This window comes from Engystomops pustulosus, chromosome 4 (genome assembly GCF_040894005.1).
Source record: "Engystomops pustulosus chromosome 4, aEngPut4.maternal, whole genome shotgun sequence".
Lineage (NCBI taxonomy): Eukaryota > Metazoa > Chordata > Amphibia > Anura > Leptodactylidae > Engystomops > Engystomops pustulosus.
Genome location: NC_092414.1, coordinates 129,441,743 through 129,463,682, shown reverse-complemented (window position 1 = coordinate 129,463,682; position 21,940 = coordinate 129,441,743). Strand labels below are relative to the sequence as shown.

The 21,940-nt window shown below is 40.4% G+C and overlaps 1 protein-coding gene across 3 annotated transcripts in view; it reads right to left on the bottom strand.

Annotated features, from left to right (window-relative positions):
* Positions 1-18,520, bottom strand: part of LOC140127124 (uncharacterized) — a 43,187-nt gene extending 24,667 nt beyond the window's left edge. For 2 of the 3 annotated variants that reach the window (XM_072147440.1, XM_072147442.1), the window contains exon 1: positions 18,401-18,520. In XM_072147440.1, coding sequence (XP_072003541.1) covers positions 18,401-18,461 — 61 coding nt within the window. In that variant the 5' untranslated portion in view covers positions 18,462-18,520. Of the gene's footprint in view, positions 1-3,517; positions 3,745-18,400 lie in introns of those variants that run through there. The other variant, XM_072147441.1, reaches the window with a different exon arrangement.
* Positions 18,521-21,940: the final 3,420 nt, after the last annotated feature.

Sequence of the window (21,940 nt, the reverse complement as noted above, 5' to 3'; positions counted from 1 at the left end):
TGCGATCTCTTCTTATGTCCTCAGCTGAAGATCTACATGGATCGGGAGGAAGCGGAACGAACTGCAAGTCAGCTAGTGTTCCTAGCCGGAAGATCTAAGAACAACACAGAGGCTTTCCGCCGTTCCATCGGAACCCCCCGAGGAAGTGATACTGCAGTACGTGGAGATCGGTTCTGGGACATTATTCCTACCTGTGACCTGTGGCTGCAAGTAAAAATGGTACTGCGGTGGCAGCCAAATTCTCCCTGGGAAAATTATCAATGGAGAGCAGGAAGTTGAAGCAGAGGAACGTTATTGTTTTTTATTCCCTACTGCCAAATGTCGGTGGGACAGTATTTATAAAAAGAATGGTGCTGGGCTTTATATATAAAATGACAGAAGGGGTTACTGTGTAAGCAGTTTCCACTAGAAAGAACGTGCAAAATCTGACAGAAAACTGGGCAAAGCTCTTAGTCAATGTGCCCCATTGTGTTGTGTGCTGCTAGGAAGGATTACCAGAAAAAACAGTCTTTACAGACAGTTCCAGGTAAACATTAAATAGTTTTAGTCTTTTATAGAGTTTAATAAAGTATAGCAAGCACTCAGCAATTCTCCAAACACATGGATCAATATTCCAAATATCCAAATGACATGAAAGGAGACTTATCAAATCTGTCTGAGAGAAGAACCAATCCGATCTCAGCTTTCATTTTTTTCACAGCTGTTTATAAAATTATAGCTGAGCTCTGATTGGTTTTCATGGGCAACTAGAACAGTTTTACCTAAGACACTTGTGATAAATCTTCCCCATAATGTTCAGATTATGGAGTCAGATTTTATTATGTTGGAGATCATACATCAATGAGACTGATCAAGTCTTTGCTTGGACTCTCAAAATTATGAGTAGCAGACTATGGGGCAGATTTATCATATGTCGCACAAGCTCTTCGGGAAACATCAAGAGGTTTAGGCCTCTTAATGTATCTGCTAGGTGGCGTTTCTGCTGCTGGCCTAGTTTTGCATTGATCTTTAGATTGAATATCATGCAAAGCCATGCAGCCACCTACTCCACATGGTGTGGAGGTGGCATAGTCGCTACCTTAATCCCATATTCTCGCTCTACACAAGAATTTGCAATTTGTGTGCAGAAAACTGGCATAGAAGCAGTGATAAATCAACCCTATATGTATACAGGAATACACCAGTTCTACTTAAATACATGCTCACATAATCTCATATTAAACCTTTTAAGCCGACCCAAGTATAAGCTGAGACCCCTAATTTTACCATCAAAAACTGGGAAAACCTATTGACTTGAGTTTAAGCCGAGGGTGGGAAATGCATTGGTCACAGCCCCCCCCCAGTATATAGCCTGAAAGCCCCCAGTAGTATATGGTCAGCCAGCTCCCAGTAGTATATAGCCAGCCTGCCTCCATGTAGTATACAGCCGGCCCCTATAGTATACAGCCAGCCAGCCCCATGTAGTATACAGCCAGCCCCCTGTAGTATACAGCCTCCCACCCCAAAGAACTTAAAAAATAAACATATATACTCACCCTCCTGATGTCGGCGCGACTCCCCTATGTCCCCGATGTCGACGTGTCCCGTCTTCTTTCTTCCCCGCAGCTCTTCTTCTTTCTTCTGTCATGGACGTGGCCATGTTTTCTTCCAGCAGGCGCATCTATGACGCGGCCGCTGCTGACGTCATAGTATGCGCCAACCAGGAAGATAACATGACCGCGTCCATGATAGAAGACAGAAGAAAGAAGAAGAGCTGCAGGGAAGAAGACGGGACGCGCCAACATCGAGGAACCGCGTGGAGCATCGGGCCGCCGGATGGTGAGTATATAAGTTAATTTTTTTTTAAGTGCTCGTAATAGACTCGTGTATAAGTCGAGGGGGCGTTTTTTAAGCAGATTTTTTGTGCTGAAAAACTTGGCTTATACACAAGTATATACGGGATCATTAATTTATGAAAATTTTGAAAAAATTATCTATGTTCAAAATGCAAAATGTTCTGTTTTTCAAATAGTGTTACTACCCAAATGAGTTACTAACATTTACCATATCTCAGTTTTGTGCTTGAATACAGGGTCGGCTCCAGGTTTCAGTAGGCCCCTGGGCGACAGAGCCTCAGTGAACTCATGTGGCGGCATTAAAAAATTTAGAAACTAAAACAGTCTCCTGTTTCCTAGTTAATCAAACCAAACAGCTCCTTGATGGTTATTTTATATTAGCCCCCTCACATCCTATGGATTCATTAGATACAGTTTTATGTGGGGACCCCAGCAGCTCTGTGCCCAACACTTGCCCAGGTATACCCAGTGCCCCTGACACATGCTTGCCGAGCCCCTGAGGAAACGTTCACATGTGGCGATTCGGCTGCAGTCCAAAGGCTCTAACTGCGATCACATGTTGAGGTAAGATTGCATTTTAGTTAACACGTTATGTAATGTTACCTCAACATGTGATCATGGGTGAAGCCTTTGGATTTTTTTTCAAAATGCAACCAAAATTCCATGTGTGGATGCAGCCTCAGCTACCACAAACCTGTTATCCCAGAGAATGACTCAATTTTGTAAACTTTTTATCATGTTGTATAGATGGCATTTTAACCCGTTGCCACTGATGGGCTTTTCCCATTTTATTTCCTGTTTATCGCTTCCTTTTTTATTTTTCTGTGTATATAGCTGTATAAGGGCTTGTTTTCTATGTATCAAATTGTACTTCATTTTGACAGTATTTTATGTCCCATGCCGTGTACTGGGAAGTGGAAATAAAAAGCAAAATGGGGTCAAATTGACAAGAAACCGCATTTGCACCATTTTCTTGTGGGCTCTTTTTCAGTGCAGTGTAAACTGTCATTTTTTTTCCCAAGGATATGCTGACATTTTCATTGCTACCATTTGGGTAGTACGACCTTTTGATCACTTTTTATTCAACTTTTATGTGTGACAAAATAGCAAAAAAGTACTAATTCAAAGATTTGGGTGGATTTTTCCCTTACAGAGTTTACTGCCTAGAATAAATGTGTTTCTATTTTTATAGATTGGGAATTTTGGGACACGATGTTGTGTTTTTTAAAAACTTTTCTCTTATTTAATAATATAATGTTTTATTTATGCAGAGGGCTTTTGGGACAGTTTATTGAATTTTATTTAAAATGTAAAAAAATTTTTAGTTTTTTTAACTTTTTTTTATTTCTAATGTAATTCTTCGATCATCTGATTGGATAATAATAATAATCTTTATTTATATAGCGCCATCAAATTCCGTAGCGCTTTACAAATCATAGGGGACATATACAACTATATTACATTACAAAAACAAAGTCATATGTGTAGGGATTCACTCAAATGGTAGCCTTTAGAGAAGCGCCAGGCAGCAGTCTTTCAGGTGAACAAAACAGGTGTCTTTATTTAGACATAAAAATAACAGGAAAAAGGGCATGCTCCAGCCGTCAAAACAAAATGCATAGTCCATATGATAAATCTCAGTCCATGTTATCAGGCACAGTTCACATTCACAGACACAGTACCGTACTTCACCCTCCTGGGTTAGGAGCACCTTTTCAGTCCTCAGACTTCCCCACACAGCAAGGCTCAGCTCTGGCTCTGCTATTCCCTGTGTTCCACTCAGCTACACACAGGTAGGGGACCACCCACCCTTCTCCTGACACAGGTGGCTTTACATAGGGCTGCAAGCCCTGGCCTGGAACGTGGGAGCAGCCATCCCACCCAGCACTGTGACTGCTCCAGAAAAAACCCGTCCCGGATCAGCTGCATTGCAGCTATGCTAAAATAACAAGAGTGTGTCAGTGGCCGAACGCCGCTGACACCAGCAATACTGGTTTTTACTTCACCGAGGCCAGGCACCACGGTGACACGTATCTACCATCCACCACAACACCTTGTGCCTTTCTACATATGGAACAATAGGAGTGAGGGCCCTGCTCACAAGAGCTTACAGACTATGAGGATGAGGGTGATGACACAAGAGGTTGTATAATGGTCCAACCATTCTTTATAAGGGAGCAATATAAAATAATTTAATAAATAAAAATGTTGCTGTTGAACCAGCCATCAGCCGCCATCTTATTTACAGTCTTATTTGCAGTCTAGGTGAAAAAGACTGCAGAGAAGCCTGGAGCTTGGTAAATATCTGCTGTTTGACAAAACAACAGACGGGAGATAGGACATAGGATGGATTAGGATGGAGAGTTGACATTTCATGCAGTTAGCGAGTGTGATAGGCTTGCCTAAAGAGAGCACGTTTGAAGCTATGGAGGGTGGGTATTAATCTGAGAGTCCAGGGGAGGACATTCCAGAGACTTGGAGCAACTCGGGAGAAGTCCTGGAGATGTGCATGAGAGGTTCGAATTAAGGTAGAGATTAATCTAATGTCACTGGCAGAGCGAAGAGCACGGGAAGGGCGATAGACTGAGATGAGAGAAGAGAGATAGGGAGGTGCAGCATCATTCAGAGCTTTGTGGATGAGGGTTATTATTTTAACACGTTAGCGACGCTAGACGATATAGATCGTCTTTTTCCGCGAGTACTTCGCACAAAAAGACGATCTATATCGTCATACATTGAAACTGTCACCATGTGTAAATACATGGTGACAAGTCCGTGACGACAGCTGTCAACGACAGCGGATCGTCACGGACATCGGGCCAGGGACCTATCACAGCCGTCCCTGCCCGACGATCACTGTGATTGGTCAGGGGATCCAGCCTGACCAATCACTGTTAAAGAGGGAGGGGAGAGCTGGTTCCCGGGTCTGATTCTGTCATATTTCGTGACAGAAGTGACAGGATCAGAGCCGTGAACCGAAGCTCTGTCCCCTCAGTGTGTGAAAAGTTCCCCCTCACATACAAATACCCCCTAAAACCCAATCCGACCCCCTCCACACCCCTGTTCTTCATCTTTATTCAGTGTGACAGCCGGAGCTGTAATTTTTATTTTTTTTTGTGATCAGGGCTAGTGATTAGGGCTTAGTGATCAGGGATAGTGATCACGGATAGTGATTAGGGATAGTGATTAGGGATAGTGATTAGGGCTAGTGATCAGGGATAGTGATTAGGGATAGTGATCAGGGCTAGTGATCAGGGATAGTGATCAGGGCTAGTGATTAGGGACAGTGATTAGGGCTAGTGATTAGGGATAGTGATTAGGGATAGTGATTAGGGATAGTGGTTAGGGCAGCAGAATATCTATAGTGATTAGGGTCAGCGATTAGGGTTAGTTATCAGGGCTAGCGGTTAGGGATATATACTGTATACACAAAAGCAGTATATAAAATCATACGTTATTACATATACTTACACCTACACAGACCTTCAGCGTTTGTATCCCTTCCTGTGCTGACATTTCAGTTACTGTTTCTTGTTTTATCATAAAATTTTAAAAAATATTAAAAAATACTAAAAAATATAGTTCCTAGTTTTATAGATATAGTATCAGTTTAGTACTGTAGGGGTACATTATTACATATACTTACACCTACACAGATCTTCAGCGTTTGTTTCCCTTCCTGCGCTGACGTTTCAGTTAGTTTTTTGTTTTATCATAAAATAAAAAAACCTATTAAAAAATACTAAAAAACTAAAAAAAAAATACAAAAAAAATATAGTTTCTAGTTTTATAGATATAGTATCAGTTTAGTACTGTAGGGGTACATTATTACATATACTTACACCTACACAGATCTTCAGCGTTTGTATCCCTTCCTGCGCTGACGTTTCAGTTCGTTTTTTGTTTTACCATAAAATAAAAAAAACTATTAAAAAAAATACTAAAAAACAAAAAAATACAAAAAAATATAGTTTCTAGCATGGCTAAACGGGTGTATTCTGCAGATGAGGCCTATGCCTTCATGTGTTCAGATACAGACACTGCAAGTGATGAAGAACACTTTCTAATGTCCTCCTCTAGTGACAGTGATGAACCCTCACAAAGGCGCAGTAGGCAGAATGAAGAGCAGTCAAGTGACCCAGGATGGGAGCCCCAAATATGTTTTCTCCCCAAATTCCAGCATTCAGTTCCAACCCAGGAATAAATATTAATACAGATGGGTACAAGGAACTTGATTTTTTTTAAAATTTTTTACAGAGGAATTTGTAGACCTAATGGTTACACAGACAAATCTGTATGCAGAACAGTTTCGGGCCGGTCACCCCACATCTTATTATGCTAGAAGCCAAAGTTGGCACCCCACTAATGCCACAGAATTAAAAAAAAATCTGGGGGCTCTTTCTTAATATGGGACTTGTTAAAAAGCCTAGCATCCGGTCATATTGGTCCAGTGACGTTTTATACCACGCACCAATGTACAGGGCTGTAATGACAAGACCACATTTTGAGGCGCTGTTAAAATTTCTGCATTACAGTGATAATAGTCAGTGTCATGCTGCTGGTGACCATGCCCAAGACCGATTGTACAAAATTAGGCCAGTAGTGACTCATTTTAATGAGAAATTTATGGAAGTTTACACCCCACAAAAAAATGTAGCCATCGACGAGTCACTTGTACGTTTTAGAGGTAGGCTTAAATTTCGGCAATATCTGCCAAGCAAAAGAGCTAGATACGGAATCAAAGTTTACAAGCTCTGTGAAAGTGAAAGCGGATACACCTACAAATTCCGTATCTATGAGGGAAAGGACTCCCAGATCTGTCCACCTGAGTGCCCCCCTGTCCTAACCACAAGCGGTAAAATTGTATGGGATCTTTTATTCCCCCTGATGGGTAAAGGCTATCACCTTTACATAGATCATTTCTATACAAGTGTCCCTCTCTTTCAGTGCCTCCTTGAAAAAGGAACCGTGGCCTGCGGAACAATAAGGAGGAATCAAAGAGGCCTAAGGTGGACTTTAAATTGAGACGGGGTGAAAGCAAGTCCTTGTGTCAGAGTAACATCATGCTGACAAAATATAAGGACAAGAGAGATGTGTTTGTCCTCACATCTATCCATGCAGATTACAGCACCCCTGTCTCTGTTAGAGGAGCCAATGCCACAGTCCTTAAGCCAGTCTGCATACAAGAGTACAGCCAACACATGGGAGGGGTTGATCTAGCCGATCAAATGCTACAGCCATATAATGCGATTCGCAAGTCCCGCACTTGGTACAAAAAGGTTGCAGTGCATTTAGTGCAAACTGCATTATATAATTCTTTTATCATTTACCGCAAGACCCGCCAACAAGTAACATACTTGGCATACCAAGAACAAGTAATAAAGCAATTACTGATCCCAGAAGGTGAATAGGGTGCGAGCACATCCCATACTAGTCACGCCAGCAGAATTGTGCCAGGACAACATTTCCCATCTGAGATCCCCCCCACAGAAAAGAAAAGACGGCCATACAAAAAATGCTGTGTGTGTTACAAGAAGGGAACACGCAAAGATACCGGTTATCAATTCGACACTTGCCCAGATAAGCCAGGGTTGTGCAACAAAGACTGTTTCCGCGCTTACCATACTTCCTTGGAATATTAATTTTATTGTTATTTTGTCATTTTTGTTATTTTTACATGATCCTGAACAAACATGCCCAAAATTTCATTGCAATGTTGGCCATTTAAAAAGTGATATTATACCTAAAATTTAAAACCACATTTCATTTCATTATACCCCTAGATGAATACAGAAGGAACAAGTGTTTTTCACAACATATGCAAATATATTTTGCCTGGATTTCATTTTACTAGCACCAAAAACTTTCATTATACCCCTAGATGAATAATTTCTGCTTTCTGGGTGTTGTTTTCAATAAGGTTCACTTATGGTAGTGTTACATTATTCTGTTAGCTCAAATCTACATTAAGTGTGGAATGGGGCCTATAAGTCACTATTGCTTTATTCTGGAAACCTTTAAGGGTTTCGTTTCCAAAATGGGGTCACTTGTTGGGATTTTTAACTGTTTCCATTCCCAAAAGTCTTTGTAAATGAAAGGTGTGAGATAAAACTTTCAGGAAAATTTAATCACTCATAACCAAATGGTGCTCGTTGGTGCTCTGTTCTGTGCCCTGCTATATGCCCTAAAAGTAGTTTACACCCACATGTGGGGTATTTCTGTGATCAGGAGGAATTGTGCAATAAAATGGGGTGTGTGCCTAAATTAATATATTAGTGAAAAAAATTATTTTTCAAAATTTGACTTCCATATTATTTTAATTTTTGTGAAACACAGAGGGGGTAGAAAAGGCCATTATACCACTCAATAAATTCCTTCAGGGGTGTAGTTTCCAAAATGGGGTCACTTGTTGGGGTTTTTAACTGTTTCCATCCCCCAGAGTCTTTGTAAATGAAAGATTGTGGCATAAAACTTTCAGGAACATTTACCCACTCATAGCTAAATGGTGCTCATTGGCGCTCTGTTCTGTGCCCTGCTATATGCCCTAATAGCAGTTTACACCCACATGTGGGGTATTTCCTTGCTCGGGAGGAATTGTGCAATAAAATGGGGTGTGTGTTTTTTGCTACAACCCATTGTAAATTTGTACATTTTAGGCCTAAATTAATATATTAGTGAAAAAAATTATTTTTCAAAATTTGACTTCCACATTATTTAAATTTTTGTGAAACACAGAGGGTGTAGAAAAGGTCATTATACCCCTTAATAAATTTCTTCAGGGGTGTAGTTTCCAAAATGGGGTCACTTGTTGGGGTTTTTAAATGCTCCCATTCCCCAGAGTCTTTGTAAATGAATGATGGTGGCCTAAAACTGTTTCAGGAAAATCTACCCACTCATAACCAAATGGTGCTCGCTCTGTTCTGTGCCCTGCTATATGCCCTAAAAGCAGTTTACACCCACATGTGGGGTATTTTCGTGCACGGGAGGAATTGTGCAATAAAATGGGGGGGGGGGGGTTTGCTACAACCCATTGTAAATTTGTACAATTTAGGCCTAAATTAATATATTAGTGAAAAAAATTATTTTTCAAAATTTTACTTCCATTTCTCTTTAATTCCTGTGAAACACCGAAAGGGTTAAAAAAACTTCTAAAAGTGGTTTTGAAAAGCTGGATGGGAGCATTTCTGAAAATGAAGTCATTTGTGATGGTTTTTTATTGCAAAGTCTTTTCAAAAGCCCTTTCTTAATTGCAATAGTCCATAAACACGTTTCCAAATTTTCCTATAAATTGCTGTTACTATTGTAAGTCTGCTAACATCCTAGACAAATTTAAGAATGTTTACAAAGTTATTACAATATAATGCAGAGCTATGGTAAATGCTATTTATTAAGTAATTTGGATGGTAAGATTGTCTGTCTGAAAAAAAACATGTTAAATTAGAAAAATTGCAGATTTTTTTGATTTTTTGCTACATTTCCCCTTTTTTAATAAAAAACATGAATCATATCAACTAACATTTACCACTGACATAAAGCACAGTGTGTCAAGAAAAAACAATCTCAAAATAACACAGATAAGTTAATGTGTTCTGAAGTTATTATCAAACAAAATGATACATGTCAGGTCTGAAAAATAGGCTTGTGTCCTGAAGGCCATTTTAGGCTGTGTCCTTAAGGTGTTAAAGTGAATACGGAAAGAGACAGGCAGCCAGTACAGTGATGGGCACAAACTGCAGGCATCCGTATAGCGTTTGGCCTGAAAGACAAGCCTGGCTGCTGCATTAAGAATAGATTGAAGAGGAGAGAGTTTAGAGATTGGAAGACCGATTAGTAGGGAGTTACAGTAGTCTAGTCGAAAACTGAATAGGTGCAACAATTAGCATTTTAAAAGTTTCAAATGTCAGAAATGGTCGGATTTTGGAGATGTTTCTGAGATACATCCAGCAAGAGTGAGCAAGAGATTGAATATATGGTGAAAAGGAGAGGTCAGAGTCCAGCACAACCCCAAGACAGCGGGCCTCATTGGATCATACTAATGCACTGCAATAACCATGTATAACCATGTCAGCCTATCCACTTCCATAGGCAGATTGCTCAGTCCAGCCAGGGGCTGGATGGAGCAGGTTCTGCCTTGGACAGACCCAAGGACCTTCATTAAGTCCCCGGCTGTCCAGCAGTGAAGACGGCACCCCACAACAGCATTGCAATGTGCTGATACGAAAAGAAGGAGCCCCCTACCTCACCAGATAATGTAGATCCTGTGGTCCCAGCATTGACTGCAGGATCGAATGGGTTTAACAGTCCGGCTCGGAACCCTTGCAGAAACCCGTTGCCTAGCTTAATTCCCCTTAATGACAAATGGAGAAACCCATATGGGTGGTCATTAAGGAGTTAATAGATAATATGATTGATGCACCATTCACTTATCTGTCTCACTGTGCCTGTTATTCCATGTGGCACTTATCTAGAAACTTAGTTTTTCCTCTGTATCTCAAACTAACTGATAAACCAAAACTGTTTGATGAATTACCATGCTTAGACTGTATCTAAAGAATGGTTCTAAATATGACCTAAATACGTAACATAAATACAGCTGCATGGTCTTAGTTTGAGGGCAATTTGAATGCAATGACTGGAAAAAGAATGTTAGGCTGATGCCTACAGCGAAAATACTAGTTATTTTCTCTAAAATTCCTTATCATTGAGAACCAGAAAAGGTATGTCTGGAAAGCCTATAAAGTGCCCTAATACAAAATATTGTTTGCAAGATTTATGGATTGGAGGTTACTAATCATTGTGAGAATTGTGGACAGTGCTTGTTACATCCAAAGAAATGGGAATACAAATAAGATACAAATTGTGATAATATTATTGTCACGGTTAAACCCGCGATCCTCGGTACGGATTGAGGGTGTACCCGTGCCTGCTGCCGCGGTCCCCGCTCCCCCAGCTCTTACTTACCTCTCCTGGCTCTGGCCTGCACTCTTGCTCCCAGCATGTAGGCCGCATGCTTCTTCCATGCAGTCGTGTGCTCCTGCCACTAGAGGGGGCACGCGCGGACTTCAACCAGCCTTAAAGGGCGAGCGTCCTCCATATTGGCTCTGGCATTCCTGGCTTGGCTATATAGCCTGGCGACTCCCAGCATCCCCTGCCGGATCTTCAGTTCATTCTTCTGAGGAGAAAGCCCTCTTGAGCATTTCCAGACGCCTCTGAGTTCCCGTGTTCCCGGTTTTTCTGTGTTCCGTGGTGTTCCCTTGTTCTGTGTTATCCTGTGGCGGTCCTGTTATCCTGTGGCGGTCCTGTTATGCTGTGGCGGTCCTGTTATGCTGTGGCGGTCCTGGTATCCTGTGGCGGTCCTGGTATCCTGCCAGCCATCCTAGGTCCTGCCTGCTATCCGAGGTCCTGCCTGCCATCCGTGGTCCTGCCTGCCTTCCTCTGGTCCTGCCTGCCTGCCTTCCTGTGGTCCTGCCTGCCTGCCTTCCCGTGGTCCTGCCAGCCTTCCCGTGGTCCTGCCTGCCTGCCTTCCCGTGGTCCTGCCTGCCTTCCCGTGGTCCTGCCTGCCTTCCCGTGGTCCTGCCTGCCTGCCTTCCCATGGTCCTGCCTGCCTGCCTTCCCATGGTCCTGCCTGCCTTCCTTCCCATGGTCCTGCCTGCCTTCCCGTGGTCCTGCCTGCCTGCCTTCCCATGGTCCTGCCTGCCTGCCTTCCCGAGGTCCTGCCTGCCTTCCCGTGGTCCCCGTGTCCCTACCTTGGCTGCCACCGTGGGCCTAGTCGCACCCGTGGAGCGACCTGGTGACTCCCTGCCACAGCAAGACCATCCCGCTTTGCGGCGGGCTCTGGCGAAGACCAGGAGTTCACTTAGACTCCGCTCCCGGGTGTGGCTAAGGTTGTTATCTCCCGCGGTGGTCCAGCGAGTCCACTTACTTAGTCCTAAGGGACTATTCCCCTGAGACAGTGACAATTATACCTGTATGAAGGTGAAGCATAAATATTTGTTTGCCTTTAAGGTCCAGACAAAAAGGTAAAAGCGTAATATAATTTCCTAATGAAAACACTATAGAGCAACTTGTGATATATTCCATGATGTCAACACTGCTGCTTTTTTGTTGTAAAATAAACATATTAAAAGTTTCACAATATCATTAACTTTACTAGAGAAAACAGAAACCTGTGGCTAGAGAAGTAACTCAGAAGCAGCAAACCACAATCTAACCACTGGAAGACATGGGTAATTTATTAATGGCTTTTGAAACAAAACAACTATTAGAGACTTACATCACTTTCTCTACAACATATTCTAACCTTTCTTCCCTCTAACATTGATGATTTTACTTCAGCAATAAGTTTTGTGTAACCAGCATCAACTGCTTAGCTATACACCATAAGGGCTTAAACGAAACTACCAACCATGCAGGTCCTGAATTGCCAGTACAATTTTTTTTACGTAAGGCTTGGATATTTGACGTGTAGTGTCACAAAGCTATCTCAGAATTAAGGATCATAAAGTGACCTGCGGTTTTGTCTCTCTTTCAAGTGGCAGTTACAGAAAACACCTGTCTGCTACATTTTCTGTTATAGCATTAACCCCTGCAGGACGCAGCCAGTTTGCACTTTAAGACTCAGCCCGTTTTTTAACCCCTTCACGCTCTGCGACGGATATATCTGCCGCAGAGCTATGAAGGGTAAATGAAGAGGGCTCATGGGCTAAGCCCTCTTCATACAGAGATGGGCTTTGCTGCATATTGCAGCAAAGACCCATCACTACCACCCACGGTTGACTTACACCGATCGCGGGTGTTAACCTCTTCTTTGCCGCTGGCAAAGTTGCCGGCGGCGCGTGGGTGCCGCCATGTTACCTCCGATCATCGCTCCCCCGAACGTCATTGGGGCGGAGATTGGTTGCCATGACAGCCTCGGGTCATGGCGTGGGTGCCGCCATGTTACCTCCGATCATCGCTCCCCCGAACGTCATTGGGGCGGAGATTGGTTGCCATGACAGCCTCGGGTCTTCGGCAGACACGAGGCTGAATGGTTTCTGCAGATTCATTACAATGAGCCAGTGGCTCATTGTAATGAATCACATGCAAAAACGCCATATACTTCAATACAGTTGTATTGCAGTATATTGTAGGAACGATCTGACCATCTAGGGAAAAGTGATCAAAATGTCGCACAGTCCTCAAAATGGTAGCAATGAAAATTTTGGCTCATTTCGCAAAAAATGACACATCACACAGCTCCGTACACCAAAGTATATAAAAGTTATTAGCGTCAGAAGATGGCAAATTTTTTTTTTCCTTATTCATACACATTCGTTTAATTTTTGAAAATGTATTAAAACGCAATAAAACCTGTATAAATTTGGTATCACCACGATCAGACCAAACCAAAGAATAAAGTAGAGGTGTTATTTGGAGCGCAGAGTGAAAGTTGTAAAGACTGAGCCCACAAGAATGTGACGCACGTTCGTTTTTTTTAAATTTTTCCACATTTGGAATCATTTTCCTGCTTTTCAGTACGAGGCATGTTATAATAAAATAACATCACGGGAAAGTACCTTATATACTCGAGTATAAGCCTAGTTTTTCAACACAAAATTTAAGCTCAAAAACCCTAACTCGGCTTATACTCGAGTCAACTAAAAAAATAAAATCAAAACTCACCTTTCTGACATCATCTGACATCATAGGTCCTCTTCTGTCTGAGACAGTCTGATACAGAAGAGGATCTATGGGGGACGTCGGAAAGATGAGTACAGTGTTATTTTTTTCCTACTACAGGGGCTGGGCAGGCTGTATGCTACAGGGGATGGGCAGGCTGTATGCTACAGGGGATGGGCAGGCTGTATGCTACAGGGGTTGGGCAGGCTGTATGCTACAGGGGCTGGCAGACTATATACTGGGAGGCTGTAACCAATGCATTTGCCACCCTCGGCTTATACTCGAGTCAATAGGTTTTCCCAGTTTTTTGTGTTGAAATTAGGGGTTTCGGCTTATACTCGGGTCGGCTTATACTCGAGTATATACGGTAACCTTGTTAACCCCACATCCCATAAAGCAACACAGACATAAATCTACATTGAGTGTTGAAAGGTTTCATCAAAAAGTTATTATTTATATTTATAAATTATATTTATCATACATATGACCATTGAAGAAGTCAATTATACCACAAGAAACTATCCTATAGCCTAGTCATTAAAATAATAAAAATGTATGGCTCTTGAAATTTGACAATGATAAAAGAGAAAAACCTGGGCACTAATGTGATATCTTAAAGGACATCTATCACTAGATCAAGGATTGTAAACCAAGTACACTGACATACTGGTGTGTGCCCCCTCTGGCAGGATCTGCTGTTCTTTTAGCTTCTTATGCCCTTTTTTTAAAATCATGCAAATGAGCCTGAGGAGCTCAGGCTCCATAGGAGTTAATGAAACCTGGATCCCCTCAGGCTCATTTTCATAATTTTTAAAGCCCCTTTTCCTTAAAAACAAGGGCATAAGAAGCTAAAAGAACAGCAGATCCTGCCTGATTTACAATCCTTGATCTGGTAATAGATGTCCTTTAAGGTGCTTTCAGTTGGATTTCCCCTTTATGATATTATTTTGGTTACTTCCATACTACAGTTAAGTCATATCTAAAGACAGGATCTTTATTTCAAAAGCTTATTAATTCTGAAACTAAAAAGATGTAAAACAAAGTGCTAGCTGACCATCTTCACGTAAAGGATTAATCATCTGCTCATCTTAACCAAACACATGGTGACATTTTATCTAACATCATTGAGGTTTCAGAGATCTTGAGTGAACAGATAGAAACCTTTTACATACAGAAATATGGTTTTAGTTCAATACATTTTCTTTGGAAATATTCTGAGAAGATAAAAATAAAAGAATTGTGGTTTCTTAGACTTGCATTATGACTAATCCAGGGAAAACAATGAGAGACTCTGAAGACTTCTACATTTTTGTTTCACCTTTGTGGCTAGATGATTAAGCAGACTTCATATAAGTCAGCACAGAGGGTTTAACCTGAGAGAAAACTTCTCACATTCATTTGTGAGATAAAATGAATAACCTTTTTAAAGAAAACCCACAAAACTTTTCCTTGGTAAAAAAAAAATCCCAAAGAAAAAGCATTGGAGTTTATAGTAAAATAAAATTACAGCTGTATATGCGGTAAATCAGAGTGGCTTGAATATAAGGTCCCAATCAGAAAACTGTTTATCCTGTGCATATTAAAAAAACTGAAAATAAAGACATTAAATTAAATAGGTCATGTCAGGATTTTATTTTTCACATTGTCTTTGAAAATATACAACATAATACTCAAAGAATCCAATTGGCCATAAATTGATCATGCGATAGCATGCAAAATAATTGAAGTAAAGTATATAATAGGGGTGACAATCCACCCTTCATATAAAAAGTGACAGAACAACTGTACAAATAGACAAGGAAAAGCCAGCTCACCGTTGGCTCCTATTGCAGTCCTGTACAAAAAAAACCCAAATATTGCTGGTTATATCACCAGCAATATAGTTTATCTTTTCACTGGCCAACATTGTGTGTGTAGAATATATCCATTTTCACACAATTGTCCCCATTGTCACCAATTCAAGTAAATAGATGGGTGGAAGAAGTTGCCAGAACTTGCACACCATTCAAACTCAGTTTTTCAGTGATCCATAGCATCCAAGTTCAGCTATTTTTTTTTTTAAGGATGGGAATCTATAGCAAAACTGATGTTACAAACTGACCTATTTAATATGGCAGACATATCATTTAAAATTTGAGGCAAATAGTTGATTTTTCACTAATACAAATTCTGCAAAGCTGACGCGAAACACTAACCTATAACAAAAAAATCCAAATTAAAGAACAGCTACCCATGTACAACAGACCTTACAATATAATAAAAAAAAGATTTCTGCAGTCTATATTCCCTCCCTCAAGACACAATCCGGTACAATGATACATAAAGCAGGATACATAGCTCAGTCATGCCACGCAGAACTTTATGACAAGCCCACCCTTCGCTAACTACCTCTCCACCCTCGCCTCCCAAGAGTCTGAATAGCAACTGTCTTCTGTGCCTTTCTGCTGAAGCTAATGAAGATATGGAAGCACCTTTCTCTGAACTGGAAGTTGTGCTCGCTACTCAGTCTATGCCCAACAGTAAAATTTACCTGCGTCCTTTTTTCGTGAAGTCCCAACCCTTATAGGGAAATTTATGTGGGTGTCCTCTACTTCTAGAGTTGCAAGATTAGTGTTGATACGCAGGAAAGTCAATGGAGGACTGGCCCTCATGGACTACAGGGCATATAATGTAGTGGGCGCGGCAGTTAGAATCTTGGACAGTTTTAAACTCACAAATCCTAGACTATGGGTGCTCCTTGAATCCAATCTCTCCCAGTTGCCTCTCTCGACTCTTTCTTGGTCTACTGTGCCTGCCACCCAGATGCTGGTATTGCCCTTCATTATATTGCACACCCTTTCTGCACCCCGATCAAAAGTAGGGCGATCGTCTTTCTTCTCTCCAGATGGCCCCTTATTTCCCATCATAGACAACACTGTTTCTCCACCTGGTATGGAGAGTTTTTTTTAGGGAGAACCAGAGAGGGCCTGCCTTTGATATTTAGAGATGTCCACTAATGGAGATAAACTGTGAATACCCTGCTGCCTGGCTAATGACACTTCAATAGACTACAATGGGAATACAAACAACTTGTACACTTTTACAGCAATCAAAAAGAGAGCTTGCGCCTACATAGAGACCTCACCCCATTTAAAGATCTATGCGTCTCTCCGTCACTTCTGAAAGGACGAGTGAAAATAATCTATGCTCGGATTGTCTCTTTCATTCCTAAACCAACCCACCCTTTGTCCGGAGTTGGGAACGCAAAGTATGCAAAACATTTTTTAACTGCTACCTGGAGCAAATCTTTTGAGCTGTGTTATAAATTCTCAATGTCTTGCAAAGCCCAAGAGACTAACTACAAAATGTTATCCAGATGGTATACGGTCCCGGTCAAGTTGCACTCTGTCTTCCCTACTGCATAAGGGAGGTGCTGCCATTGTTCACTAGCGAGGGGTACGATCACACACTTCCGGTGGGAATGTCTAGCTGTGAAGGCATTCTGGGGAGGTTACCTTGACCAACAAACCTGGAATAGTTTTGCTATCTTTGGTCCCTTACCCTATTCACAAACCCTCCCGCTGCCTGCTCAGTAATCCAAAGACTCTCTTTAATGTTAAAAAAAGATATTTATCTTGCATGGATGCTTTTCCTCCATTCCCAGACACTTCCTGAAGTGTCTGGATATAAGCAGGAAGCGAAGGGACCCGGCACTGTTGGAATGGAGGCAATGAATCAGTAAGGTGAATATGAGCTCATTTATTAATATTATAAACCAAACAGAAAAATGTTTAAATTTTCTAGTATTCAGGTTAAATCAGAAATTTCAAACAGAAGCTGACAACTTCTCTTAATTTAAATCTGATATAGGCAGCCCCCGACTTACAGGCCACTCATAGTTACAAACGGACCTCTCCACCCACCTGAATTCTGGTAATTTTCTAAACTTTAGCCCCAGACTGCAATGTTCAACTGTTAGAGTCATCAAAGCTGTGTACAATGAAGCTCTACTGTTAATCCTTCTTCCCATGACAGCCCAAACATATTGTCACAAGGACTAAAAATTACTTTGTCTGGAGATACAGTTATCAGTTCCGACTTTCATACAAATCCGACTTAAGAACAAACCTACAGAACCTATCCTGGGGACAGTCTGTACAGTTCACTGCCCATACATATTGGTACATATTTGGAGCCCTCTGACTGCATGTGTTTAGGAAAAGATTAGGCAGATAAATTGAACTGTCCAATAATTTTGTTCTCGCTTATAAGCCACTACCAGAAGATTCTAGAAGCATCTGTTTCCCTCTAACTCTGCATGAAACAATAAGCTAAGCCAAAAAAAATTCAAACATTTACATTGGATAGATGTCAGCCCAGAGCTTTTAAAAGTATGAGTTTACCAAAGTAAATGGTAAATATAATACACAGTGGTATGAATCAATACATTGCAATACGTTTCTAGAAATACAAAAAGATATTCTGGCAAATTTCTGTCTAGACAAACTCCAACAAAATTTTATATTTTTTTTTCAAAGAGAGCATACCACCAACTAAAAAACAAACTGCCATAAATTTTATGATAATCTTTTGTAATATTTCTTTTTTCGTCATCAGATAATCATGACTAACAAAAAGCCGGTTGGGGTCTTGAAACGCAACTCTTTTAAATATTTTATACGTTGATGCTGAGTGTTTTTTTGTGACAATGGATGTTCATCGGAACAGGATTATCTTGAAAAACTAAAGTATTATTTTAGTAGTGACTTGATCACAACCTGAAAAAGTGAGCACATACCTATAAGATTATCTAAATAACACTGAAAGTGCTTATATACTATACCATATGTGTGCATGCATTTATCCTCTTTTCCTCTTTTTTTCCTGTATATTATACAGCTATTTCTTACAGAAATTATTTTCCTTACCTTCTCCAGATCTGATCAGTGATGGCAATGTCAATCCAAGAATGATTAAGTGTGCATCCATTATAGAATATAACGCAAAGGTTAATGAATACACAGCAGAAGTTAAGTTGCTCACGGCGATCTAACCTGCAATCTGGAAGGTGTAATATGCGTGTACAGAGCAAGTCCTTCTAATCAGGAAATTGTAAAGGAAGTGGTTAATTTGTAAATGTATATTCCAGCAAGACTATTTTTCATTGAAGTGACAAAGGGACTTACTCATTTAAAGTTTTAATCTTTAAAATTGGCCCAAAATAGAAAATACTAGTAACTGATCTTTTCTATGGAAATTCTACTTATTATACCTGACGTGTATAACTTTTAACATCTTGATATAAATATGTAGGAAGATAATCATATTGAGAAAAAAATAACACATCAAAAATACTTACAAAGGGACTTGCATATAATGAGGGAAAGAAATTTATACAGTTTTTAGGAACTTTTCCAACTTGTACGGACAAGGGCCATCACCTGCTAAGGGCATTATGCTGCAAAAAGTCTGAGCTCCGAAAACATGTGTTACGTCACATGTCGTGATTTGTTTCCATTCGGTTCGAATCGAATTTTGTCTGAAAATTCTGCCAACCTGGTCAAATCGAATTTAGAAAAATTCACCCATCTCCAGTTATAGTTTATAACTTTTATTCACATTTTTAAACATCAATAATAGCACAGAAAAATTTAAGCATGCTGAAGTCAATACAAGACAAGACATGGCAAGTAACTTATAGTAGCATAATGCACAAACATAATGGTCAGGAAACATGAAAACAGACAACACACTGTCCCAAGCATTTAATAACAACACAAAGGAGAAAAGAAAAACAGTTAAAAACAAAGGCATAGTAACTTCCTCTAGTCAAGAAAAAAGGCAACCGCACCAGACAATGAGCTGCCCCGTGTTAGTAGTGCGGAGTTCCTCCATTCGCCTCACCATATCCATCTCCTCTACCTACATAAACCCTTAATACAGTTATAAAAAGTAGGTTGGAAAACTGGTATGTTAAGTGTGATTTGTCAACCTAAACATTTAAATTATTTTCATTTCAGTAAATGGGCAGCAAACAAAATGGAGTTAATCCCAGGAAAGACATAAAAATGTGCCTACTTTTTCATACAGTTTATACATTGGGAAATTCTTGAAGTCTCTGCAGTCTCGAGTAGTGATGAGTAAATCCAAACTCAATGTTCCGTTCCAAACCGAATTTCACAGGTTCGGCACCAAGGGACCCACAAACATGCATTTTCGGAATCTAGGACCATGTTTGGGGGAAAGTGCAAAGCTTGTCAATTGAGCAGCTTCCAGCCCCTTACAGACCACCGGCTGGGCTGGACATGTCACTCTGCAGTATAAGAGCACAATCACATTTCCAGATGCCAGTACACAGATCAATCCTGTGAAACAGCAGCAGTTGTCTGCAGCCAGAGCACTTAGGTGTATAGAACAGGCTTCTATTATCAAGGACAGGTGACAATCTGAAATAATTACCCTTCTGACGGCACTCTGAGGAATGCATAAATGCAGGATATTCCTACTGATTTTGGATGATTACACAGCAATACTTTCAAAGACCAGACAGGATTATTAGCATTTACTGCATCATCCAACAAGATCTTAAAGGTCTTGTCCCTGTATAGTATTCAACTCCAGAAAAACCATTATCATCAATTATACCTTGATTGTAAAGTTCCACCTGTTAGTGAATAGTGCACACGAATACGTACATCAGAAAAGTAAAGTATTCTTAGAATAGCACATACTATTATGTATGTGAAAAGTAGTGTTAACATAAAATATACATATATATCTGTGAACTGCTGTATTTTTGTTAATAATTGGTAATTCGCCCCTTAACGACCAGGCCCTTTTTTGGCCTTGCATTTTCGTTTTTTTCACTCCCTGTCTTCAAAAATCTATAATTTTTTTATTTTTCCATGTAAAGAGCTGTGTACGGACTTGTTTTCTGCGTAACAAATTACATTTCATAGTGATGGTATTATATTATTTCATGCCGTGTACTGGGAAGCAGGGAAAAAATTCTGAATGCAGCGAAATTGATTAAAAAATGCATTTGCGCCATATTCTTGTGGGCTTGGATTTTTACAGCTTTCACTGTGGGCCCCAAATGACATGTCTACTTTACTCTTTGGGTCAGTACCTCTGGTACAAAAAAAAAAAATCTTCATTTTGCCATGTTTTCATATTTCAGTGTACGGAGCTGTGGGATGGTGTCATTTTTGTGACTTTTGATTACATTTTTATTCCTACGATTTTGAGAACTGCACAGCCTTTTAATCACTCTATAGAATTTTTTAATTTTTTTCAAAATGGCAAAAAAGTGTCACTTTTGACTTTGGGCACTATTTTCCGTTACAGGGCAATTGCCAGGAAAAATCGTTATTATATTTTGATAGATCAGACATATTGGGACGCAATGGGACCAAACATGTTTATGATTCTTTCTGTTTATTTGCTTTTATATGTGATCTATGGAAAAGGGGGTGATATAAGCTTTTATGTTTTTTACTATTCATATTTTTACAATAAATTTTTTACCATTATTTCAGACCCTCCAGGGTACTTTCACCCTGCAGGGATCGATTGCTAATACTATATACAGCAATACTAATGTATTGCAGTATATAGCAATATTACTGATGATTTCTAATAGCCTGCCATCTGCTGGGTATTAGAGATCATTGCACATGGCAAACCTATGAGTCTCAATGAGACTGTAAGCTGCCATGCCAACCAACTGCCACCCTCTGATGACAATGGGGTGGCAATCGACCATCCAAGAAGACTTTATCTGGGACTGTTGAAACTTTAGACTGCCAAACATGCATATTAAAAGATGATATACTTGGCACTCCTTGTTCGTTTCATTTGAACATAGTAAATTTTATTATAAATGAAAATTAGAATGGCAATCCAATTCAACATGCAGCGTTTCGGTCTAAACACATCAGGCGCTGTTCAAGAAAATACAAAATATATACTACATTTAACAAATACTGTGGTACAGAGAAAGGTGAATAACAATGCATATGTATAATACATAACAGGAGACGAGGGTGTCATATAATTGCCATCAGTTGTATCCCTGAGGTTGAACTGTGGCGGCATAGTGATCCCCAAGGAATCACCAAGGTCAGTGAGTCAAGATGAGGGTATCATCGAGGGTATCACGAGTGTGATCGTGGAAACAAGCTGGCGAAGTTCGGTGGAACGATAATTTTAGAGCCCGCGGATACCCTGAACATACATTAAAAGTACAGAAGCGCACTGACAGACAGGATGAGCAAAAGGGACCGTGCATTAACTTTATTCACCAATATCACCCTTCAATATTTAGATTACATAAGAGTATTGTGGGGATTTGGCCCAGTAGAGACTGTGGTAGCGGGGTGCTGTGATGCAGTTCAAGACAGTGACACCAAGATACAGTCCAAAAACAGGTCTAGCCTGCGTTTATTGCAGCAGGAAAAACAAAACAG